A 27,247-nucleotide genomic window follows, 5' to 3' on the forward strand; every position below is an offset into this window, starting at 1 on the left:
ACCATATTTTTAGAAATTCATGATGGAGAGAATACTCAGAAAGCAGAAGTTTAATGGATATTCAAGAATGTTTCCATCATGTTGCATCATTGCTAACAGTACAGGTGACACCTACAAGAACTCATATCTTCATAGATTTTTTTTAAGTAGAAACAATTTTTAGCTTATTTACATTTTTTTCCAAATAAAGAGTTTGAACAGTTTTAACTCACTGTTAAAAAATTTAAAGGCAACAACTTCAGTAAGTCTGCAAGACTAGTTGACACCAACAAAGAAGAAAAATGTCTAGTTAAATTTAAAAATAAAACCTTCACATAACTAGTGGAAGGGACTCTTAATGATTTGGGGTAATTTACTTAGCACAGCTAATGATATACTATTTTTATTTGGATCTAAATATCTTTATGTGACATCATTTTCAGCTATAACATCCATTCAAACAAAGTACTGGATCAATTTAAGTTAAACCCAGATCTTTAAATAGGTATATCACAATAACTTTCAAAAACAATTAGGTATATTCAATAACATTTCTTCTTCTGAATATTCTGTATAGTTAATGAAGTCAAATGGATTTTTGTACTATTAGTAAATAAAATAATTAAATATTTGTAGTGTACTACTTATCTCTACCTCATCTCTTAAAATTCCTATTATTCTGAATGTTTTATAATGGGGATTATATTCATAGACTATTTCAAGGATATAGTTTACAAATAACTGAATGTATTATATAAGAATATGTAGATATTCATACTGAAAAGAGATCTCTGAGCTAGAAAACTGCTTCAAGGCAGATATCTTAGACACTTTCTCATTACTGGGACAAAATACCTGACACCCACAAGTTAAAGGAGAAACGTTTTATTTTAGCACACAGTTTGTAGAGGTTTCAGTCCATTGTCATCTTGCTCCCACACAGGATTCCATGGCAGAGGGGAATGGCAGAGGAGAAACAGCCCATGGTAGCCCAGACAGGAGGCAGCATCAACAAGCCTCTCTTTCCCTTTTTATTTCATCCAGGTTACAAACCTATTAGTTGTGCCATCCACACCCAGTGTGGGGCTTCTGTCTTCAATAAATCCATTAAGCCAAAACTATGCCAAACCAACCAGTGAACTATTCTGGTATCACACCCCTTTAATCTAGTATCACACAGCCATAATCCAGCCATCTCCCAAAGCCCCACCTATGAGTGTATGAGGCTTTAGGGAGATACCTAGATACAAGCCATAAGAGCAGACAGTAGTATTACTTATGATGCTGGCCTGCCCAAGAGTTGACACTCACTAAGTAAATATGTGTTGATGATAGATAGATGAAAAAAATGCTCAACATCATTAATTACTAGTAAAATGCAAATTAAAGCCACAATGAGATGTTATCTCACAATTCTCAGAAGAGCTACTATCAAAAAGTCAAAAGTTAACAAGTGCTGGCAAGAATGTGGAGAAAAGGGAATCCTTGTATAATATTGATGGGAAAGGATTATGGAAAATTATTTGGAGGTTCCTACTAAAACTAGAATTACCATATGATCCAGCAATTCCACTTCTGGATGTTTATCCAAAAGATTTGAAATCAATATGCTGAAGAGATGTCTCCACTCCTATGCTCATTGCAGCACTAGGGGCCAAGTTATGGAATCAACCTCAGGATCTACAACAGATGAACAGATAAAGAAACTGTGGTATATATGCACAATGGAATACTATTCAGCCTTTAAAGAGAAAGAAATTCTATCATTTTCAACAACATGGATAGAATAGGAGAATACTATGCTAAGTGAGATAAGCCAGACACAGGGACAACTACTATGTGGTCTCACTTATATATGGAATCTAAAACAGTCAGACTCATTGAGGCAGAAGATAGAAACAGTTACAGAGGATGGAGGATGGAAGTACAATAAAGTCTCAGACAGGCGTAATGAGAGTTTTTAAAGATTTCATGGTATGGTGAATATTATTAATAATGTATTATCTATTTCAAAATTGCTAAGAATAAATTTCAAATGTTCTCACCACAAAAATTAAGTATTTGAGGTCATATAATGTTAATTAACTTGATTTAATTATTCCACATTGTACTCATAAATCATAACATCACTTTGTATCATACATATATGAAAAAATTTTAAATGTACTGGTTTCCATGAACAAATTAAACTCCTTCCACAGTAGCCATAGTTATAAACTGAAAAATATTTAAAGAACACCAGCTTATGAATGTTTCTACATAGCTGTTCTGTATTTATAAGTACAATAAAGGAGACTCCACTATAATCAACTTATTAATATTTAAGAGTAGCCAGCAGTCAATCTCCCACACTAATTCAACAAGGAATCGTTTAATGTCTCACATCTGACTCATAAGTGAAGTAAATTAATACAAAATATGTTATGGTTTCTGATTTCATGAAACTCACGTATAGCTTTATACTATGTCTTCAAACTTCAATTAGAGGTGGGTATAGCCTGATATTCAGGGAACTTGAACCATCTGCTTATGTGATTTTGCTACTTTTTACATGTCTACTTTCTTCATCTTACCACACATTCATCTGCTCCTGGCTCCCCAAGTTCAGTGCCGGAAATATACAATTTGTGGATAGGAATCTTATAAAACGCCAACCTACACCCATAGCAGACTATGTTGTGCCTTTTTAATGGATCTTTCTTTACCATTGAGCCTCACTAAAACTAGAGGGAAAAATCCAAATTATTTCCTTCCATGTCTTATTTCTAGATTCTGATCTACATGAAAATGAAAAAAGAATAATGGTGATGACCATCTCAAGTGAACTAAATAACAGATGTGCTCATGACCCCCTAAATATGGAAATAAAGCATCCAACAGAATAATGTGGGTAATTTTAAAAATCATTGCCCCAACAAAGATTAATAATGAAGGCAATGAGTTCAGAGGCCATTTAGCAACTCAGAAAATCACCAGGAAAAGGAGACTCCTCCAAAATTGTTACCTACTCCAAAGACTGGGTTTCAGGGGACTGGCTTCTTAGATTTGTTTCATTATGATGTTTGGCCCTAAGAGATGCCTTCCTTGGGGCATGATGTCACATGCTCCTGAGTGCTGACTGATGGCTTTCCAGACCCTGCTATATAAATGCCAATGGTAGAAGTCCTGGACTTCTTAGTCCTGGACACCCAGCATCATGAACAGATAGTTACTTGTGTCACATGAATAACAGGAAGAACAATGGAGTTAAAAGATTTTTCTTCCAATTCTCAGACCCACATTCTCCTGGAGACCAAGAATATTGGCGATACACATATTCTCCTTGGGAGAAGAGGACCAGATGCCAGGCACATTGTACCAGATTTTATCTCCTCCTGCAACAGATCAATTTGCAAAATCAAGACAGTGTAAGGTCCTTCCTCTAATGACACTGACAGGGGAATGAAAGCTAAGGGAGATTAATTTAATAAGAAATAAAACACTTTGGCACAGGAAAGTCTGTACAAATCTTTATTGAAAAATGTTTCCATCTTTACACAATAACCCAGGAAGAAACCTTAATTGATTACTACTATCAAGACAGTGAGTTTTAAGAAAGGGAAAAGATACTATTTCAATCCTAGCAAACACATAAAGTACTTTAATTCCTTGCTAGTTTTTACCAAGCTTAACCCATTGTGGAGGTTACTTCTGCATCTTCCCACATCATCAAGTAGGTGGAAAATCTTGCATAGTGTTTTTATGGAAACTAAGGCTCATCAGACAGATCTCCTCTCTTTTTTGCTTGCTTACCATCACTACCAAGATGTATATTTATCATCTAAAATGTCTTAAGCTTTTAAATCTAAACATTACATCTGAATAAAAATAATTCAAGATATGTGTCCTAGGATTTTAGGAAGATACTGAGAAATCAGGGCCAAAATAAACCCAAAACAGGAAAAAGAGTCCAAAAGTGACAACTTTCTCCAGAGTTTTTAATCTGAAATGGTAAAGAAAATAATTCAAATTATCATTTCCCAGAAAAGTCATTACTTCTCCATAGATTCCACTGGCTAAAATGTCTGCCTAACAGTAATAGTGGTGTCATTAGCAGACAATGCACCAGTTCCCAAGGCACATAGCCACTTTCAGGAGCTAAGCGACAACCGTGCTTGATCACCTACAAATCTGATGCTTCTCCAGGAAAAAAAAAGATAAAATAAAATTTCAAATGAAACCTAATGGTACTTCTGGCTGAGGCTCTATAAATCCCCAGGAAGGATGGTGCTTGGATGGAAGAAGCCTTGGCTCCATGTAATTGTGGCTTTGGATGATTTAAGATTTTAAAAAATAAAAAATAAAGCCATATAACAGCACTAAGCAAAGATCTCCTCACCACTAGACCTCAGGGGGTCATGGCAGAGGATCTCAAGAGGGGCAGAAACAACCAAGCACATCATTCATCCTGTTTACTACAACTCAGCTTTCCCTGTATCCTCAACAGCTTCAAACCCACCTTTTAAATCAATATTTCTCCTAAGTTTATTGTCCTTCTTAGTCACCAACTAAGCTAGAGGTAAATCATTCCTCTGCCTTTTTCTTTCCATAAAACCCAAACTCCCCTCTCTATTCACCCCTCCCCAGCCACAGACACACACACATGTGCTCCCATCCCTACTCTGTCCCTTTCTGTCTCTCACTCACCCCTATCCACCCTCCTCACAAAAGCAGTTCTGGCTCCACACAGCAGCTCTGGTATCCTGAGGTCCCCAGTGGGCCAATGCAGCTCCATCATCTCCTCCCCTTCTGCTAGTCACCAGCACAGAGAGGGCCAGGCATCCTTATGTTCTGGGTGTTTCCTTCCCACCCCTCCCTGTCAGTACACTGAGCCCCAGGCTTGAGCCTTTGCTGCCTAGATCGACCCTAAATCCGGCCAAGGCTGAGAACAGCAAACAAAAAAGCAACTGTGGGAACTGACAACTCGAGGATTCTGGCATCAGGTCTTTCCTTGGCTGCCTCACCTGGGAGATGCTGGCAGGGATGGGCTCCCTGCAAGCATCTTAAAATGTTAGAAGGCATTACTGGCCCTAGGACAGATACACCATGCTGCTGCTACCTCAAAGCAGTGGGCACGGGATAGAGGGGGTCTTCTCTAAGGAATAACACTGAACAGAAATGGGACTGTCTGGGCCACACATCAGGTGACATGTGGCATAAAATATTATTCCAATATCCCTATGGGGTGGGGAGAAAAGGGAAGGAAGGCAGAGAGGGAGGGGAAAGAGAAAGAAAAGGAGGGGAAAACACAGGGAAGTCTACAATTCTAATTTTGAGTAAAAAGAAATGGCTATTCCAAACAGATATGAATCTGGGCTAAAATTCCAGGCTCGTTTTTAAATCCCAGTTGCAGGGAATAGGATTCTCAGTGGGAAGCAAACCCTAGAAGCCTTCCACAGAGAGGGTATGGTTAAGCTCATAGGTGTTGCTATCCTCTTCCTCCAAAAGCAGCTTGTCGATGGTCAGGGAACTGATGGCCCTCCTGGGGTCGTCCATGTCCTGAAGGACTGGCTCAGGGATAGAGATGGGGAGCTGGACAAACTGGGGTCCAGGCAGGGCTGGGGCTGGAGGCTGGTACTGCAGTGTAGAGGTAGGCAGCGTGGAAAGGGGCTGAGGCCACGGGAAATAAGTGAGGGGTGCCTGGTGCTCGGGACCCTCCAGCGGGGGCCCCATGGTGGGCGTGGCAGCGCTTCTTGTCTGTGATGGGAAACACAGGACTAAGGGTTAGCAACCAGTATGTCCATCCAGCTATCCCTGCCTCAAAGGAATCTCCAATTTCTCCTTCAATTCTGCCCTTACCTAGTTTCTCACTTCAAGAGCCTCTACCTCCTCCTGCTCAAGGTCTCCCTCTTGAGGGAGAGCCAAACAAACCTCAGATGTATCCTTCATTTGCCTGTATCTATGCACATGCTACTTTCTAATTCAGAAGCCTCATCTCTCTCCTCTACACACTGGGATAAAAATAGTAATGAAATCATAGGACTGAGTATATTAGGATTTTCCAAGTTGCATTGATTTTAAAATGCATCCTGATTTTAGAGATCTTAAAATGTGAAAAATACATGAGTCTTACTTAAAATATATGAAAATACATGTTAAACAATGAGCCTGTCACATAGCCTATTTAGCTGTATCTGGAAGGTGACTGCTGTCCTGACCAGACAGAAAAGCAGTTCTGGCTCCACATGGCATCTCTGGTATCCTGAGGTCCCCAGTGGGCCAATGTAGTTCCATCATCTCCTCCCCTTCTGCTAGTCACCAACACAGAGAGGGCCAGGCATCCTTATGTCCTGGGAAGCATTGTTCTGCCAGCAAACTTGGCCTTTCTTCCTGGTGCTGCCTGGTATCTTCCTTGTCCTTTACTCCTCTGATTCTGAGCTGTCCCCCATGGCAATCTCACCAGGGGCCCCCCTGACTCTCCAAAGCTCAGAGCCATTATCCCACATGCTCTAGAAACTATACATCCCACCTGCACAGAGACTACCTTATGAACCTCAGATCCAGCCTGCTAGAGAGGCAGGGCCCTGATTCTTTCTGTCCTTTCACATTTGAGGAAAACAAGTAGAAGAAGAAGTTCTCTTCATAGACTGAGGTGAGATCAAACTCTCCCCTTCCCACCTCTACCTCCCTGTCATTCTTTTGTTGCCACTGTGCCTTGAAAGTAAATTGCTAGAGTCAGACACTTAGGGAAGAGCTTGTTTTTTATTTTGCTGGCAGTCTTGTTATAACACAGACTCTGGTCCAGGAGGCAGGGCCTGGGATGGGGCCTGAGATTCTGCATAATCACTTGTTCTTTGACATATGGTCCTAAGCCTAGCCTCCTGAAACAAGACAGAATCTAGGAAAGCCTTATTATTTCTGTATTTCAAAAATCCAAGTGGTGCTCCTAGGCCATTGCAGGCTTCTTTCCTCAGGGATAAAATTACACCAACCTAGCACTCTGCTGATCATGAGAGCTGACTGGTAGCTCAAGCCACCTTTGATGAGTTAATTTACAAATTGTCAAAGTAAATAATTTATTCTTAATAAATACAGTTTGTTTGGTATACAGAACCTTTCAAAGCAAAAGGTGGAGATGATAAAAGAAGATAAATAATGAAAACAATTCTCAGCAATGAAATGGCTGGGAAACTACTACATCCTCTACCCTCTGACCTCCACCCCATGCTCAGTGATATGGAAATGAGTCACCTGGGGAACTACTGCATCAACTCCTTCTACCTACTTTCATTAAGGCCCCACAACTGATTTTCTAAATAGCCAGGTGGGCATGAGTGTTAGCCTCCCATAGGGGGTTGCCTGGAAAGTGCTAGGAGGCAGGGAGGAGGTGCATTGGGATGACACTGGACCCTAGAGTGAAATAGAGGGGACATGGGGAACCAACGCAAGTTCCACCAGCAAGGGCGCATCTGTAACTACCCCTGAGGCCCCAGCTGTACTTCCCACAGGTGCCCTGCAGTGGAGCCAATGCCACTGAAACCACAGCCGTTATTCCTTTGAACACCTGAAGGATCTCCATGCTTTTGGTCAGATAGGCACCATTCACATAAAACTACGTCTCTTTCTTCCTCCATTCCCAGAGGAGCAGACCCTTCCTTTCCTATCTGACATTTGAAGATGGTCCTTGGTTAATGTCATGAGCAGATTTGGATGTGATGATAACTAACATTTACTGAGGGCTTTCTGAGTGTCAGGAAATGTGCTAAGCTATGCATTAGCTCATTTGATCCTGACAACAACCCTCTTGTTAATATTTTCATTTTACAAATGAGGACACTGAAGCTAAGAGAGTCCAAATTACTAAGCTCAAGGTCACATAACTAGTAAGTAAAGGGGTGAGGATTTGAATACAGCCAATCTGACACTACAGATTGAAACCAAAAATTACCCTTCAGATGGGTCTGAATCAAAAATACAATTTTCTGGAAAGTTGCTTCACATTTTGCTCAGCCTAGAAATCATGTGGCAAATTCCTTTGTCAAGTGAACAATTAATTCACTCTCTAAGTTATTCAAATTGAAAAAAAAAAAAAAAAAAGGCTGGCCCTGGCAGAAGACGCCATGGAGATATCATTTACTAAAAACTTTGCCCCACAATCAAGACTCACTTCTTCTGAGGCAGCTGAGGAGATTCAGGAGAGAGAAGCAGGGGACCTTTGCAACCCTAAGGAGCAGAGTCATGACAAGACAGGCATGAGATGTCTGGAAAGTATGTGGGGCCTATGGGAATAGCAGCAGATTTCCTAGATGACACTGGACTTAGATGACCTATAACAAGGAAGGTCAGGGGTCATAAAGTTAGCTCTGTTTCTAAAAGGGTGCCCTCTGCTTTTGCATGACATACCGTGACATTAGTGATGAGTGGTGGGGAGGCGTAGGTCAGCACTGATGAGGGCCCCACAACTGTGTAGCTGGGGCATACAGGCTGCACATACATGTCGGCTGAGTAGGGGCAGCTGACAGCTTCATGGGACACATATTCGGTGTAGGGTGTCCATGGGGTCAGGGGCTGGAGGGTGGCTGGGGCAGGTTGGGAGAGCCAGCTGGCACACAGGGCCCCCTCCTCTGTCACTGTGGAAGCAGAGACCTCCATGTCAAGGCAGGAAGGACCTGTGAGGGAAAGAAAATTGCAGAACTGCAGGTGCCAACCAGAAGAGGGACCTGGAGGAGCCCAGGGCTGTGGGGAGATCTTACCCACTGTGGTGTAGGTTGCCAGGGGCTGATGGGGCAGCACCACCTAGAGGAGAGAAGAAAAGACAAGGACCAGTATTTAGCCATCTCCATCTAGTCCTATGCAGGAACTCACTCGGGGGCCCCAGGGTAGCAGAGCATAGAGAAGAAACTCCCTTGTTAAAACAAAACGCCCACTTTATATACCAGTTACCACCTCCTACATTTGTGAGGGACTTGTGTTTCCATTTTCCAAGAAGTCTGTGTACTTAAGGAACTGTCATCTTACTCTTCCTTGAGGAAAACCCCAACTCACTTTAGGGTATGTGTTTTTCACTTACTTGGGCCTTATCAATAACTTTTCTCAATGGGCGAAGCAAATAAGTCCCCCATCCCTCATCCCACTTCAAGGAACCACCAACTGTGCCCTAGGTCCATCACCAGGTAATTTGCTGTCTTCATACCCCCATGGACAAGGAAGTGCATTTCTGCCTGACCTCTTTGCCCCAACACATACACACATACGCACACCCACACACAACACGCACTGGCCACAACTGTCCTCTCACCGCAGTTGGTGCAACAGCTGCCCCGCTGCTGGCATGGCCACGCTTCCTCCTCAGCAGTTCCTTCACTGGCTCCTTCACTCGGACACCCTGATATGGTCGAGCTGGTGCCGGGGCTTGATCTGGAGTGGTGGCTGTGAAAAGCAATGTCACTGGAGCCCATAGCTCTTTTCAGACAAACCCCAACCCCAAGTGCCCATTTCCTTGAGCATCTCCTGCTTCCAGGTTGTGCTTGATCACCAAAAACTACAGGAGACTTGCCAGAGTATTTCTCTGCATAACAAAACCCAAACTCTTCCTATCCCCAAACTTTCCGTGACTCCTCTACACCACAATTAGGGCCCAGCCCCTTGGTCTAAAATTGAAAGGCTTTCACAATGGGATCTGAACCCATTTTTCTAACTACTTTGCACACTAACCACTACTTAAACTAGCTCCTACCGGAAGATCTGGCCATACTTCTCCACATGGGTCACCTTCCCATCTTCTTCTTTAGGTTTTCCATGGCCAAAATCTTCCCCCACTTCTTTTGACCTCTGCTGTCCATGGAATTTCTGTATTTTCAATTCTCAAATACTTCCAGATCTGATTAGCATTCATCACAGGTGGCAGTAGAGGACAGCAGTAAAAGTAGGGACTCTGAGTCAGGTGGGACAAACCTTAAATCCTGCTCCTGCCACAATCTAGCTATGTGATTCTGGGCAAGTTACTAAGCCTCTCTGAGCCTCTTAATTTGCAATTTCTTATCAAAGGAATGTTTTGAGGAGTCACTTGATAATAGTAAATTAAAAATAAGCTACATGTTTTATATAAAATCATATACAGAGTAAGCACTCAATAAATTTTTATCCTGCTGTATATTAGTCTGGTATACATTTCTCATGCTCCCAATCAGATTATAAACTTATCAAGGTAAAATAATGCACCTTATTTCTCTGTATCTTCCCAAATGATGTGTCCATAGTAAACTCTGTGGTTATGTGTTAATTATTCATGTGCCGCCAGCCATTTATCTTCCCTTTATCTCTCCTGAACCTTTAGAATGAAGGGCCTGGAGCAAGTGGTCCCCAGGTTCTTCTAGACTTACAGGACCTGGGAAAAACACCCAATGGTGATCTGTTTTCCCTGGGGCTAGAGAATATTCACTTTGCTACTGAGATCTTTCCTTTCTTTTTGTCATCAAAGACAAGAAGCCAAAGCACCAATCCAAGAATAGGCCAGAGGATAGGGTCTTTCCTGGCCTAGGAGAGCAAGCCCAAAACAGCCATTTTGGGTCATGCAGCCATGGCTCTGCATGACAACCTGCCCAATCAGATGGTCTGGGTCCTTAGAGAGCAGGCCCAGACCTAGGTCAGACAAGACTGGAGGGAAGCATTAGCCCTCAGAACTCACATGGGAGCCCATTATCATTGCATGATAAGGGTTCCAGGGGCCCAGGCTATAAATCAAAGGCCCGGAAGCCTGAGTATCTATCTGTTAAACCCGGATCCACAATGCTGCTTTGGCTGAACTTTGCTCAGTAAACAGCCAGCTGATAAGGTCCCATGCCTGACTGGGCACCAGACCTCCCTCCAAGTTCTAGGCAACAGCATGACCTGGGCTCCAAAGCCCAGTAAGCAGAGAAATGTAGGCACAGGAGGGAAGTTGAGCCCCAGGGACAGATGATGTGAATCAGGACTGCAACATTTCAGACTAGGCTTCAAACCAATCTGCTGAGATCCCTAACCTGGCCATGAAGCACAATCCACCAGAGAGCAATGCAAAATTCAGATACCCATGTCTCTGCTCCTAGAGAGTCTGCTTCCAGGGATCTGATTAGGCCTAAGAGGTCTATATCCCTCTGGTAAATCCCTCTGGTAATCCTGAAGATGTGCTGAGATTAGAACCACTATTAATTCATCCCTGATTTAACAGAAGAATCTCCCAATAGGAGATTAATCGTTCTTTCTTGAACTTTCCTCTCATAACAAATATGAATACTGGTATTTAATCATTTTTTCAATTATTACTGGAGATGTATGTGATCCTTTCCTGTGTGGACCTTGTAGTCTAGTGAGGAAGATAAGCAATAAAAGTTACCAGTAGAATAGATGTCCCAACTTGTGAAATTCAGGCTGGTTAAAGACTGCATAGCAGCAGGAGCCACACTAATATCTGTGCCCATGGACCACCTTCAAAGCTTGAAACACCTGTATTCAAATCTGGGTTATCACTTATTGCTAGGAAATTCTCAGATTCTTTTAATGACTCTGGGCCTCAATTTCCTCATCTATAAAACAGAAATAATAACTCCTCTCTCCCACACTTGTGGTAAGGAGTAACTGAGTAATTGAGGAGCTCCCAAGGTCAGGTCCAGCATATGGTAGATGCTCAACACATGTTATTTTTCTTCCCTTCCCTCTACCCACATCTACCTTCTTTGGGAAACTATAGTATCAAAAAGTTCTTCCTCCTACTGAACCTGCCTTATGGTAACAAGTACCACATTTCCTTGTGGTATATTCCATTTATATTGCAATTCATCCATTTATAGCTTTCTTGTCTATAAAACAATCAAAATGGTATGTATGTGGTAGGTAATTACATGTAAAGTGCTTAGACTAGAGCTTGGCACAGGGGCCCTTTAATGCATGGGAGCTAATGTTATTAGTAGGGATAGCAATATCTCTTGCCTAAATGAACTTCTCATTCTGTCAGCCATTTCTCAATAACTTTTTAAACCTCAGCCTGCCTTCTGGGTACATCCCTCCTCTACAAGTTCCACTTTCCACAACCCTGTCTGCTTGTGCCAGTGCTACCCACAGACTCCAGGTGTGGCCTCACATGGCAAAGAGCAGAGCTACCTGCTCCTCCCACATTCTGCTCAAGGTCACCCATGGTCACATCAGGTTTATTCACAGCCATATCATGCAATATATTCAAGTAGGTTTCCTGCTATTTCTTAGCCACAAGTGCAGCTTGAGATCCCATGTACTTAGGAGAAATTTGGGGCATGGAGTTATTTGGAGGTCCAACCACTGTGTTTACCCTATCCCAATTCATCTTGGAAATAAGAAAAGCCCAATCCCATAAGCACAGGTCTCAGCCCAGATCAAAGACAGGTACATAGCTCACCCATCTCCCTCTAATTTGCATGTAAACTTCTGGGGAAGGGCCCAGAGGCCTCCTGATCACACTCCCTCCCAGGAAGGCAACACACCACGCTCTTGACTGGGAAGGAACGAGCTGGACGCTTTCAGGATCTTGTCAAGTAAGGGCTTCCTGCCTCCTGTTGTTTTAAAATCAATGAACAAAGAGGGCTCTGGGAGTTGCTGTGAGCAGATGGCCTCGCCCACTAATGTCTGGACTTCCTTGGAACCCACAGTGTTAACAGATGTGGCCTGGCACAACAGAGCATATGCAGAGCAATTTCTAGGTACCCACCTCTTCCTATGGCAGCTTCAAAGCTTCCATAGCTTCCCAGGTGCCCTAGCTGTTCACTCATGTGCCAAAGAATCCTGTAATTGATTCCACCTGATTAGATAAGCATGTGGTGGCTTCTAATAGCATCTCTGCAAAGTGCCTGTGAGGTATCAGAATCCAAAACCTCGCGACAATTCCCAAGGGATCCCAACAGCCAAGTGTATTTGCAAAATACAAGTTGAAAACTTGTGGTCTGTGCCTTTCACACCAATCTATAAGGAGCAACAATCAACATCTCTAATTCTGCTGTAAACACTGTGCTCCTAACTGCCAGTAGCATGAGAACTGAGCCCACAAACACAAAATTGGAAGAGGAAAAGGAGTTTGCCTGAAATCATGATTGTCTTACCTTGGGGCTGCTGGGCCTCTGAATCAAGCTAACTTTAAGACAACTGAACTGGAATATTTAAAATAAATTATTTTTAAATATTAATTTTTAAAAATAATAAAAAGAGTATCCAAAGAAAATAAGAGGTGATTGAAATAATAATACACCAGCAGAGAAGATAAAAGGCCAATTTCCCAAAGTAGAGTTAACCAGAGATTTTAATCACCTCCTGATGGAATTGCAGCTCCAGGTAGCACGCTCTTAAAGTCTGATTTATTCTGGGGTCTCTAACAGGCATCCAACTGTTCATCACTGAGAAAAATCTGCCCACCTAAACATGAACCTCTTGGCTGTCATTGGGTATTTCCTTTTGGGGGGCTGAAAAATTTGTTATATTGCCTTTCCATATTACTAGAAGTCATTCACCAGTGAGGTTGGGGTCAGGGGCTCATTTACAGCAAAACCCACAAATTTGTTCCCAGTGAGGGCTTCCATTTTCCAAAATGAACAATAAAAAATCTGAAGACATAAAAAATCAGCAGGGAATATTTCAGTTCCTCCTGTTACACAGCCAGACCTGCTCCACATCACAAAAATAAGAGTCCTGCAGCTGCTGTGCCACTGGAGAGTGTGCAGCATAACAAATTCAAGCAAACAGGTCACTCACAGAGCACCCTGGCTACATGTTGGCATTTGTGCCCACTGTACACCAAGCTAAGGGAAAATATGATTCCACTGATTTAAATAAGCATGATGCTCTAGTTCCTTGATAAAGGTATAATAAAATATCACTGAGGAAATATGCAAAATTATAGGTACTTGTTTATTTAATGACCCCCACATTGAATGCAAACCACATTCAAGCCACAGTGCAGAAGCTACTCCGAAGCTAAAGAGACAGGTTACCAGGCATTGGTCCCTTCCTGGGCAATTTTAGAGAACCCATGTCAGGCAGGCATTCATTTCCTGCCTTTTGGCAGCAAATGAACTCTTAAGCCTCCAAAGCACTCTTAAGAGAAGACACTTCATCCTTTACTCTCTTGTTATTTCCCAAGAACCACCCAGCCAGGCAGCAGGTTCAACAATAGTTAAGAGAGCTTCACTAAGGGCTACGTGGGATCCAGGATAAGCAAGTATTTCCACCATCTGAGAACCAGAGAACAGGAACACTTCCCACCCATTTTGACAGTCTTGCCCACTGGGAACTCTCTCCATTCACACTTGCCTGAACCTCAAGGCTGCAACCATACAAGGCCAAGTTGAAAGATGAAAACTTCCCAGGGCCAGGGATTTAGTTCAGTGGCACCACATCAGCCTCACAAGTACAAGGTCCTGAGTTCAATCCCCAGTACAAAAAAAAAAGAAGAAAAAGAAAAGAAAAAAGGAAAGAAAGATAAAAACTTCCCAGCCTAGAAAGTCATAGGCCAGACTATCAGTTATGATACTCCATTGATTATCCAGGTAACCACTATAAAGATTATCTTTTGCTGCTGATCTTCAGTGTTATTAAAAAGAAAAAAAGATTCATTAAGGAAAAACACAAATAATTTTCTCTTTACTTGTAGCAAAACCAAAAACAAATAATTGAACAATAGGAATTCAAGCCTAGGGCCAACAAACTTGCCCCAGTTTCTAACTGAAAATAAAGTCTAAAAAGTAGCTGACACTTTTCACTTCAAAGAGAAGAACATTGTTTGTGTTTGTGGCCTAAGATAGCTGAGGTCTTCTGGGAAACATTAGTTCAGGTAACCTAAAGGATTATTCACTGCTTAACTGAAACACTAATGCAGGTGCTTTTCTTAGGGTAAATGTCTGAGTCAAAGTTTTTCAAATTTGTTCTTTCCATTTATGGACAATCGCTGATTTTTCTCCAAACAGGAAGAAAGAGCTTGGGCTTTGGCCAAAAGTAGGACTTGACAAGCTACAGAAAGGCTTTCCCACCCAATTTACACTAGATTGTAGTTTCTTTCTTTTCTTTTTAATGTAAGCCAACAAAGAGATCCCATATACATGTAAATATGAGCTTTCCATTCGCTAACGTTTGAACTGAGGGGACCTCATAGTCAGGAAATGTAAACTGCTCACATATTCCAGCAATCCAGATAACACTCAAGGCAAAGAAGAAAAAGATGGATAGTGGGGGCAGGGCAGATGGGGGAGGGTCATGGCTTTGAAGAAGTTGTCAGAAGATATAATAAAAAATAGAAACTGGACCAAATTAGGATTTGATGTTGCTTGTCAGGCTGCTGGGGCAGCCAAGGACTAAATAGCAATGTTGTGATCAGTAGACTGGGTTTTCTCTATCAGGAGATGTCAAAACTGGTCTAATCAGAGAAGGGGAGAGTCAGTGATCTTTCTCCTCTCCAGCCTCCCAATCTAAGAGACACACTGCTTCCCACGAGGCTCGCAGGGTTCATTCACCAACCACAGTTAGGGCCACTTCGAGAAGCTAAAGGAGGCCACAGTCACTTAAAAGTTCCCCAGACCTGGGAAGATAAGAAAGACCTAGAGAGGACCTTGTAAGGACTTCCTCACAAAGAGGAGCCAGGAAGTTTCCCTAGTACAATGGGGTAGTTTCAAAGGTTTTCCAGCCTTAGAACTACAGAGCCCCAACCAAACAGGTCTAGGTGCTGAGTGATCACTGTTTAAAAGAAGCAGTAGCCAGCAGAGAATTGACACCTAGGGTGATCCCCCAGGGATTTTTCTCAAGTTTATGAGGTAAAAGTAGAGAGGCCAAGGACCCACAGCCCACCCTGACCCACCAAGTTCCTGTCGGACCTATTCCTACTGCAATACTTTGGGATTGCCTGGAATGTTCCAAACATTCTGGATACCCTGCCCATGAGCTCAGGCAGGGCCTCAAGTGAAAGATCCTTCTGTGTGGCAGTGGTGCTCTGACTCTTTCCTCACCACTACTCGGGAATCCTTTCCAGAGGCACTCGCCACACCTTGAACACTGCCTGTCCCACTCTGCCTCCAAACCTCATGCAGAACAAGCAGGAAGAAGGTTGTTGAATCCACCTCTTCTTTATGTAGACCTAGGTATGTTGAATGAATGTATGACAAAGGTCCATGTGTTTCTTGGTCAGTCTTAACTCCCAGGAACTCCAAAATAACCACTCTCACATTTGCATGATGTTCTGTGACTCACCAAGCCTTTGACACAAATGATTTCATGTGAAGCCCCACCACACCTTCTTAAATAGGGGAGGTATTCTGCTCTCCCTCCCTTCTGTTACTGATAAGGAAAGTGATGCTCAGAGATGCTCAGTGACCTGTCCAAGGACTAGACTTATCAGTAACAGTGTCATTAGCCAAACCCAAGACCTCTCCTTTTAAGCATAGTCCATTTATCCCTTCTTCCTGACTGAGCAAGTCCCATTTATTTTTCTGGGTGACACTGGAGGTCAGTCATCAAATGGCCCATGGGTCAGTCCTAACACTGAGTCCTGCAGTTGGAGTCTGAGCTTGGATCACTCTGACCCTGTCTCCCTTGCTTTCCAATTCCCCAAGAAATGTTTATTTCCCAGCTGAGAGAGGAAAAGCAGTCCACAAGAAACTTGCCAGCAGTCTGCTCACATGAGGAGTGATGAGAAGTGAGAGACTCAAACAATTCCCCGCAAGGATTTATTTTTGGTATTTTTTGACTGAAATGACAGCAAATAAGTCCACCTGAGAAACCAGCTGCATCTGCTTGCCTTTTACAGAAACTAGGGTCACTGGAGCAGAAAGGGTTCCCATCTCAGATATACCATGTCACAAGGTAGGGGTCAAGACCAAGGGACCTCTGGCAGAGCACTCACTGACCAAGTACTTGCTGAGCAGAGCAGACCAGGCCCCTGCCCTAAGGGAGCTTACAGTTTGCTCTTGTGGGATATACAGACTTAAATCAAGTAATCACATAAGCAAATCTAGAATTATAATCTGTGACAGAGGTCTGTCTGCTTCAGAATTGAAGTAGTTTGGGCTTTGAGGGCTGGTTTCCGCCTCCACCTGATTCGTTAAGACTTGAATGAGCAACAAGCTGAGGGTCCCTGTCATATAGGGTCTGTATAAAAGAATAGGGAAAAGAGGTATGACTGTTCTCTCTCCAATGCAGAGAGACTGGGGTCAGAGGCTCAAGCCACACCAGGAACAAGCCTTATCCAAAACATTGAAAGTGGCAGGCCCTGGATGAATCCTCAGGATGTTTCACAAGCTAGTCTTACCCTGTCTGATTAGCCCACCAGAAGAGCAGTCCAGGAAACTCAGATTCTAAGATGGAAATCACCTGCCTACAGAGGTTTTTCTACTGTGCCTCAAGTGTAACTGCCAGGGATTTAAATTTTCAGTGAGCCACAGCACTGGCTCTTCTTGAGCCAGAGTAGAGCTACCTTTGATGAAATCATAACCTACCTCCTTCTAAGGGATCTATTTCTACTGGAAGGGGAAGCAGGACCCAAAATCCTTGCATTGAACAGCAGTGTGGTATAGTTTGGGACCCACACAGACCTAATTTTGAAATCCTATTGCATTATCACCTGTGTGACCCTTAGCGAACCACTTAACATATATATATGCCTCAGTTTCTCCACCTGTAAAATGAGAATAATAATATCCACCTCAAAGGGTTATTAGGATTTATGAGATTGACACAGTTAAACATTAAACACCTGAATAATAGGTGCTCAATAAATAGCTATTTATCTATTAATCTCAGCCAATAATCCATGACCCATCTCTTGACAGTTATCCTTAGTGCAGTGACTCTAAATAACTCCCATTTTGCTACACCCTGTTAGTGAATGTCTGTCGTCACCATACCTAGGGCCTTCTGCTACCTGCAAGGCCTGTCTCAACCTGTCATGCTCCTGGAAGTGTCGTTCAGTAAATGAACCCAATGTCCCCAAGGACAATCTGACCTAGGAGACAAGTAGGCCAATGACGCTACAAAGGTACTAGTCGAAGACCCCACTTGTAGACAGAAATCCTAAATAGGAGATACCCAAACCTTGGCATTGGCTTTTTGTAAAAATACTAAGAGCTGAACAGACCTCCTTCTTCAGAAACCACCAGACGAGTAGGCTTGTGGCCAGTTTGAAATTTTCAAAAGCATTCCTCCAAGAATAAACACCTAGGATATTTTTGAATAGCAGCAATTAGGTGATAGACAAGTAAGATAGCACGACCTTGTCCTGGCCTCAGGTGTGACCCCCATAAGGAGAATATCTAAAAAGGCCACGGCTGAGGTTCCATTGTAGATATTCCTTCAAACAAGCTGGAAACCTAAAGCACATATCACACCTGGATAGATGACCATGTACAAGGCTTGGCATAGAGCACTTAAATATAGTGCTCAGAGATGGGAGTTTTGTCACTATGTCACTAGACACAGACTTGACACTCTGTCACTAGAGCTAGGTAGATTCTGGCTGATATTGGGCATTACCTCAGTGGTATTGGGAGCAGCAGGCATCAAATGTGGAGAGAAAGGGCCTGACTTGAGAGCACAAGACCAACAGTCCCATGTCAAGCAGTGAACAAGAAAGCCTGCCCACCCCAGGTGCCTAAATTCTATAACAAGGCAGCACCACAGGGAAGGATGGAGCAGAGGAGATGGAGACATCTTTTCTTATTAATATTTTGGAGATCACAGCTGATCTGAGAGCTACTAACAAACTTCCTATATACTGTTAAGAGTTAACACCTGACCTGCAGCCTCTGCAGGGTTAAACACTGTAAAGGCCTTAATCTAGAATTACCAATCTGATCTACAACAGGAAAAATCTGTGGTTAGGCAGCTGGAGGAGGCAGCTGGAAATATGGTTGTTTGTTCTTTGATTTAAGCAATATCTAATTTTGGATTTTTAAAACCAAAGAGAATCTTATGAAAGAAATAAACTTTTCCTGAGAACCCCCTCCTCCCCCCCCAGTAAGAATGACTCCCTTGCAGGACTCTTCAGACCCAGCAGAAATTGCACATTTGAGGTCAAATCCAAATGCCCAAGTTCCAAGAATCATGGTGGCCTGGGCCATAGTCTACATGAGTGAAAGTAATCCTGAACATGAACCCGTGATGAGTGCATAACTGCCAGTCAAGATGAGCTTTTTAGGGTAATTCTCAGATTTACTAACCAATGACCCTCCTCATGTAGGGAAATTCCCTTATAAAGGACACTGGAGAAGAAGAGTTGAGAAGAAGAATATCAAGTTTGAAAGATGGCATGAAATCAATTTGTGAGGAATTTGCCCTCTCCTTATTCACAGAGATTGAAAACATGACCTTCATGGTTTCAAAACTTCAGGAAGACCAATACAACATGCTTCACAGCAACTCATTCTGTAAACCAAGGATCTGTGACCAGCTATCAGAGATCTTGATGAAAAAAAGGCTGATCAGGTCAAGATGGGAAACTATTGTCTGAAGAACACTAGATGTAGTTATGGTTCCTGTAGGAAGCAACAAAGGGAAGGAGGCAGGAAAAGTTACTCAGCAACCTGAGTTCTGTATATCCTCCTAAAACTGCTCCATTTTTTTATTTTTGTATTGAGGTTCTGCAGTATATTTGGTTTGAATAAAAAGGATTATGAAAAAATTTGTATATATGAGCCTAGATATCCTAGGATTTTCTTCCCAATGCTAAGATGAATCTGTGTGCCCAATACCTAACCAGCACACCTGATTGCCATCCATTCTTCAGGACCTATATTAAATGCCCTATGTTCCATGACATCTTCCCTGAATCCATCTTTCTCTCCATTCTGTCTAAGATAATTAATTTCATTGGTTGATTTCTCTAGCTAGAAATAATTCTCCTAGGTGGATACATATAGCTACAGGCATTCAAGGGATGATGAGTAGATGATTGATTTTCTTCTATACCCTTTTCTGTTGATGTGACTTTCATCCAACATTAAGATTTGCTTCTATTTTCAACTCTTTTTGCCTTTCTTCTTCTTCCCTTTTTTTTCCCATCTCCTCAACATTTCTCAGTCTTAGAAGACTTTCACAATCTTTATTCGTTTCCTCTCTGCCAGTTAAATTGATGTCTCTTTCTAGTGGATTAAAAGTTATTCAGTTTTTATTAAAGGTGGTCAAAGTTTTTTTGGTCCCAACACCTGGTCTGAGAATGAGTCTCATTTATAATTCTTTGGCTACCAGCTCTTCCCAGAAAGTGCTACTATTGAAACCATTACTAAGAAAAGGAGGCAGCACATTGTTGTTTCGGTTTTCGGTATCATTAGTGCTATTAATGCATATTTCAAGAGTCATTCTCCTCATAACTAGTTTATAAACACACACCAAACCTGTGAATTTAAAAAACAAATACAAATTTTCCAGTCAATACAACCCTTGCTGCATCCTACCTTACAAGGGTTTCAGGGAAATCACAGCCAAGGTGGTCAAAGAATGGTGGGCTTACCCATCAGCATTACCCTGCTCACAATCCCATTGTCAATTACAAGATTAAGAATTTGTGCCTTACCATTTCACAAGAAATGCAAACTCAGAAGCCTTACAGATTGTAATCTATAATTAGCCTGCATAACCTTTGTCCTCAGAGGTAGAGTGAGAGACAATGGGAAGGCAATAATGGTAACTACTATCTACTGGGTATTTACTTAATGCCACTCACAGTAGTAAACACCTACCACAACCTATGAAGGAAGAAGTATACCCTTGGTGAAAGCATAAGGAGACTGCAACAGAAAGAAACAAAAGGCCTTGCCAGCATCACACAGTCAGCAAGGGACAAATCTAGGACTCAAATTCAGATCTCTGTGCCAAAGAAGGATAACTTCTAAACTGCTAAAAGCAAAGAACAGAGATGTCCCTGACTCAAAATAAAACCCTAGTCTCTAAATCTTGTTCTGCATGTGTACATACAAACACAAACATACACACACGCAAAGAGATGAGAAGAGTTACCTCTTCCCATGTCTCAAAAGTGCTGAAGGAAGTGCTAAGGAGGCAGAAGCCTCAATTCCAGCACAAACTGCTACACAGCACCTTCCATTAGTGCTTCCCAGAAAACAGATGAGCTAGATCATTTGGGGCAAACTCTAGGTCCCTCTTTGAGCCTTCTTTTGGCCAAGATGTTTGCAAAGGGCCCAGCGGAGGTATCAGCAAGCAAATCAGCAAGCAAATATCTTATTTTAATCAATGAAACATAAGCTAAACTCATCCAAGTGAATTTTAAGGTCTGAACAGCCCTCTATGGGCCAGAGTGCTTCATTTTGCCACTGGTCATTACCTAACATAAAAAATCCTAGGCTTTTACCAAGAGTACCTACTAAAACCTGTGACAGTCAGGCTCTGCAGCAGGAAAACAGGACAACTTAGCAAGTCAATATCTGAGGTCTGGGTCAAATGAATTCCACCATGTGGGTGAGTTACTAACATAATCTTTAAGCTTCAGTTTCCTCATGTATGAAAAAGAGCTTAGAAGTGAACCTATGCTGTTGACTTTTTATGAGGATTAAATGAAATATTGCATACAAAGCACGGCAAAGACTGGTGGTTGTCACACCCAACATCTGCCTTCTCCTGCCTAACAACCCCTATATTGTGGAAAGTGGCAATGTTCCCAGCCAACAATTACGTTGGTCTCCCATGTAGATGGGAGCAGCCATTAGATGCCAGAAGTTGTGTGTTGGAGAGAAGAGGCATAATTTTCTTTGCTTCTCCCTTTCATCTTTCTTGCTTGAAAACACGATAAAGTAACAGAAGTGATAGCTAGAGTTAACAATGACAACTATGAAGAAAATTCCTGGAAGATTACTGGTACAATGTAGACTCTACACAATCCTGAACAATCCTGAATTTTACTGTGAACTTTCACATGACAGAATATACATTACTGCCTTATTTAAATTTCTATTATTTCAGGTCTCTGCTAGCAACCAATTGAAATCTGAGCTGATTCAACAGAACCTTTGGTTTGCTGCATGGTACTAAATAAGTACTCAGTACCATGCAGCTGCTATTTATCACTAATAAAAGGACTGAACATGTTCCACTCATAGTAAAGCCCAAAGGTGGAAGAGAAGCCATTGATTTCAACCTCCATGTCAGCAGTTCTTAACCTTGATTGTGCATTAGAATCACTCAGGGAAGCATTTGAAAATTCCCAATCCCCACAGCAATTAACTAGAAGCTCTGGGTTGTGACCCAGCAACAGTGGTTCTTATACCTCTCCAGAGCATTCCAGTGTGTTGCCAAGGTTGAAATGGACTGTTCTAATCAGATGCAAGAAACTCTTTTATTAAACTAAGAACACTTAGGTTAAAATGTATATCATTTTTAATGACCATATTAAAAAAAAAAACTCAACAATTAGAGCTGGAAGAGAACTTCAGTCAAGTTCAGTCTCCTTGTTCTTAGCCAAGAAAATACATCTTCAATTTCCTGTAAGTCTCAAAGTTTTGCCAAAGGCCCCATATTTGATTATCTGTGAATTTTAAAATAGAATCCCTGTCTCCTACCTGGAAGAATAATTCTTGAACATATTATCACCCAGCCAGGACAAGAAGATTTAAGAGAAGCACCCATCCAACATAGCCTCACTCTTGTCAAGCCACTGTTTTTCAAAAATGAGACAACTTGAGTGTTACTAAGCATTTCATAAAGGTGAAATTACGCTGATGGTCAAAGTCAATCAGCCAACTTTGATTTGTTTGGCTTAGAAGGGTAAATCAGTGGACATCTTTATTTAATCAGAAAATAAACTACTTTAGGAGGAAGTCAGAGGGGAAAATACCTGATACACTTATTCTTCAATGGGAAAGTTAAACGAAAACATTTAAAGGACTTCTTGAATGAATAAAATGAACATGCATATAGTGAACAAATACAGACAACCTTGATTCTTTTTTGTTCCTCACAAAAGAATAAGTTTGCAGGTGTGAATTGGAGGAGAGCTTTGAAAACTTCTTTTTTTTTTTGGTACTGGGGATCAAACTTGGGTCCTTGAGCTTGCGAGGCAGGCAGTGGAACCACTAAGCTAAATGCCCGGCCCTAGAAACTTCTGACTTAGTAACATTTTGGATGTAGAGGGGGACAAATTTGGCATTTTCCTTTAGTAAAAATAAGGTGAAGGATGTAAAATATCCATCATGAAACCATCTGCATTTTTCCAGTTAAATTTGCCTGCGTGGTGAGTGTGTGTCCCCTATTTCACCTGCAGAAAGTGCCTGTGAATTTGTGTCTCTTCTCTGGCTTCTAATTCTCCTTAACAGCAAGAACCACTGAATTAACAAATATACTTGTTAAAAAGTAAACGTGTTTACTAGACTCATTAGATAGGCAAAGGTTAAGAAATATTAGAGGTTGTCCACAGATTTTAAATTACTTTTTGTTGTAACTATATCTGAATTTATGCAGGAAATTTTAAGTTTCCAAAAATTATATGTACATTACACATTTTCTTTCCCTTTCCTCTTAAAAATAATTTGCCTATTTAGTGGACTCCTGTAGTAAATCCTAAAAGCAGAGTTCTTTGTTAATGAGAAGTTTGAAACTCTTAATTATTTGTTTGCTAAACATCTGCTCTATTCAAGTTGTCTGAAAGCAAAGTATATCTATGCCATAATAACTTGAAAGTAACTATTTCCTGCTCCTAAGGGGCCTCCTTGGGCATTATAAATAGTGAAAACAAGCCAAGGCCAAGTCTATAGGACATGAGATAACCAGCCAATTCAAAGAAACTCAGTCAAGCCTGCTTCTCCTTATCACAAAGATCTTTCCCTAACACAAACAACAGCAATAAAATGAAGCTGTCTGATACATTCCCTTTCTAACAAGTGGTGTCAAATGTATTATACATAGTTCCATCACTTTTCAGGAAGAGGTTCAATCAAATCAATTTTGGACATCAAATTATTTAACAACTTGACTACAAGCTTATCTTCCATTGCTGATAACACTGTGGGAGCCCAGGGGCCTAAACACCCTAAAGAAACAAATATCTATACACCAATCAGTTCACCTAAGGCCATAGGATGTCAAACTCTTTCTATAACCAGCTAGATAATAATTATTTCAGTCTTTGTGTGTCATGTACCATACAGTCTCTGTCACAGCTACTCAACTCTGCCATTGTACTAGCATATGGTAGCCTTATAACATATGCAAATGAACAGACATGGCTGTGTTCCAATAAAACTTTATTTACAAAAACAGGCCATATTTGCAGACCCTTGTTTTAGACAACTGGAAAATCTTGCTAGATCCTATCTCCCAAGAATATTTTGATTGGGGTTTTTAAACTATCCTAATCAAAGTGGAGAAAATATACAGGAAAGAATTTGGCATAATCTTGTGAGGCAGATGGCGGAACCACTGAGCTAAAACCCTGGCCCATAATTTGGCATAATCTTGATGGCTCAAGATGGACTTAAGGGAGCTGTCAGGAGAGAAGACAGTAACTAACCACTGTCACTACTAATCAGGGAACTTGATATCACTTTATCTACATTCTCCTAACTCAGTTGCAGAGCTAACTGTACAATTCAGTCCTGTCTCACATCAATACTCATGCTGTTTCTATTGTTCTAGTAAGTAGCTGGGGCCAGGTGTTAGTTCTCATCTATACAGGACAGAAAGGACCAAGTGCAGAACCAGGGAAAGAACCTGCAGGTAGAGCAACTTCTTTATCCAACTGGTTAGTCAAGCAAATCTCAAATTCATGGTTAGGGCCTGAAGATTTCCACTTCTCTGTGCCAGCAGTTCTGAGCTTTATCAAGCTATTTCTGATCTTAACCAAAGCCCACATGCACATTTAGCCCACAAACAAGGGACACAGTATGAAGGAGACAAAAATTTAAAGTAAATGTTTTCTTAACCCTTTCCAGAACCCAGGGTACAGTCATTTCAGCTCATGGCTTGAGGGTGTTTTCTGAAAAAAGAAAGTGCTTTTTCAGCACTCTTGGTGTCTGATTTCAAACTCGTCCCTTCCACTGGGTGATTCTATGTGGGCTGATGATGCCACCCTGTTTTTACTGATTTTCTCACAGGGTTTAGTCACCCACATGCCGTGAGTACCACACAATTGGGTCCAGAGTGAGAGAATAGGTGCATTATGACAATTAAAGAGTTTTATTTGAGTTCACGTAAACATATAAAAACATTCACCCCAATTATCCCATTGATGAGTTTACATGTGATCTCTCTTATGATGTAGTTTTGGCTCAGCTTGAGCAGGAAGTGGGCTCTCCAGCAGTTCTTTTTTTAAAAAACAAACTGTTCATCTCTTAGGAAGCATTAGAGGGGAAAAATGTAGTGTAGCATAACCAAGAAGAAAAAATATGGTATGCAAGGATGTGAACTGCATCTCAGATGCTGATGCAGAACTACAGCAGTTAGCATCATTTTGGTGGCATCATAGTCACCATAGTAAGGTAGGGATAGCTCTGCAGAAAAGGTATTCTTACTCCCATTTTAAATATGAAAAATATACAAACTGAAAAAGGGGGGCTCACACAAAATTCAAATGATTCAGCTCTAAGTGAGAGGCTACATGGATGCTTAGAAGCCCGTAAATGTCTTTAAGACATAAAAGCCTACCTGCCCTCATGCATGTCGCACTCCCAATGGTGTTGGCTGCTGTTATTTCTAGAAGCATAGGGTCTTTCATCATCCTTCTTGTAGTAGTAGTTGCACACAGTCCAATCTAGAATATTCCTAATTTTCTTGGAAGGGGTCCAAAAGTCTCAAATCAAAATTAAAGTACATTTCTTTTATTTAAAAATATGTATCTCACTGATATTAATGATGGGACTTCACAATCTGAGAAATTTTGAAATCACTCCTCTGTATCATACAATAACAAGCTCAATTCCGGAAAATTTACACAAGAGACAAGGAAACAATGATAATGTGACTGTAAGTCACATTTTAATTAATAAATTTATATTATCAAAACTTTAAAAGATTCAGTAGAATAGCTTCTTGTGAAATAAACACTCCCTATCATATTTTTCTGTAAATCTAGATTTTCTTATGTTTGCTTGAGGTAGAGTATACTTGCATTAATTAAAAGGCATTTTAAAGAACTAAGCACCTTTAACAGGAAGGTAGAGCAGTTTTTTGGTAATACATGTTGCTTGAGGAAGTATAGAACTGAGTCCCAGTAAAGTTCAACTCTCATGAGACTGTTGGGTTGACTTCATTTACTTCATGCAAGGAATGTTGTAGATAATCTCTGTATGACTTCAATTATTAATAACACAAGTTTCTTTTCAGTCTGCATAATGGAAAATAAAGTTCACAGTTGTTCCATCCAACTTCAGGGATAAAAATCAAGGTCAAAGATAAACCTATTGCCCCTTTGCCATGGAACATACCAGCCTTGCCACAGAATGGGAAAAAGAACCACAGGAAAGAGAGTGAAGCAGGTAAAACAGCCTTCATAAAACCCCAGTTCCACCTCATCTCAACACACTCACAGAAACAAATCACCTTTAGCAGAAAGCAAAGTAACTCTACTAGAAACAGGCCTATGGAATTGAACAACAGGCTGAAGAGTAGTTAGCTATAAAAACAAAACTCCTTGAATAAAGAGCTGCTCTGCTTTCCCCTCCTAGTCCCAAACCCATATCACATCTGGCTTTTATTTGATGAATCATAAACTCCCCTTTCTTCACCACAGTGATTCATGCACAGAAGTGGAGATATGATGAGCTGTCTCTCCTTGGGACATTAATTCATTTCTCTCCAGCCTGGAAAATCAGCATCATTTCTGACAGGTTGGTTTCTCCACCAGGCTCTATATCTCACCCACCTCACTCCTCCCCACTCCCCAGGCTTGGAGCCCAGGCCCTATGGCCTCATTGCCAGTTCCAGGCCACCCGGTGACCTCCCAGCCCCTGTCTGTGCTTACTTAGCTCTGACAGTTACAGTCAAAGCACTTACGTTTTTGCCAGAGCATGGCCTGTGACAGGATGTTGCCTTTTCTCTTTGAAGCAGACAGTTTGGCTTCTTTAATATGAGACCTGGGTGTGCTTTCCTCCAGTGGAACCACTGCTTGCTCTAAGGCTGTTTCCTCAGCTTTTTAAAGGCCTGAGTTCTCACTGCGTAGAGGTGCGTCATCACATCCTCCCACCTCAGGCACGGGTGCACTTTTTCTACAGCAGCACTGCCTGTCACCCCACTGTGTGCATCCTCTGAGTGCCACTGGCTGCAGAGTGCTTCACACACAGAGCCAGCCAACTGAGACTGACAACCA

General features: G+C 41.6%; 1 protein-coding gene across 1 annotated transcript; it reads right to left on the reverse strand.

Moving 5' to 3' along the window:
- Positions 1–2,083: 2,083 nt before the first annotated feature.
- Positions 2,084–27,148, reverse strand: Pou2af1 (POU class 2 homeobox associating factor 1). The gene is made up of 5 exons (XM_004856529.3): positions 26,935–27,148; positions 9,257–9,387; positions 8,712–8,754; positions 8,362–8,627; positions 2,084–5,715 (listed from the first exon to the last, which is right to left on the reverse strand). Exons 1-5 carry the CDS (start codon positions 26,948–26,950, stop codon positions 5,401–5,403), a joined length of 771 nt encoding a protein of 256 aa, XP_004856586.1. The 5' UTR covers positions 26,951–27,148; the 3' UTR covers positions 2,084–5,400.
- Between the last annotated feature and the right edge of the window lie 99 nt (positions 27,149–27,247).

Source organism: Heterocephalus glaber, unplaced genomic scaffold (genome assembly GCF_053883595.1).
Source record: "Heterocephalus glaber isolate CG9 unplaced genomic scaffold, H.glaber_assembly_v1.0 deba00001429, whole genome shotgun sequence".
Lineage (NCBI taxonomy): Eukaryota > Metazoa > Chordata > Mammalia > Rodentia > Bathyergidae > Heterocephalus > Heterocephalus glaber.

Excerpts from the sequence above, each read along its gene's own strand:
- Pou2af1 (XM_004856529.3), bottom strand. Across the intron at positions 8,755-9,256 it reads CAGCTGTTGCACCAACTGCG|GTGGTGCTGCCCCATCAGCC; the intron begins GTGAGAGGACAG and ends TCTCTCCTCTAG. Across the intron at positions 5,716-8,361 it reads CACTCATCACTAATGTCACG|ACAAGAAGCGCTGCCACGCC; the intron begins GTATGTCATGCA and ends TTCCCATCACAG.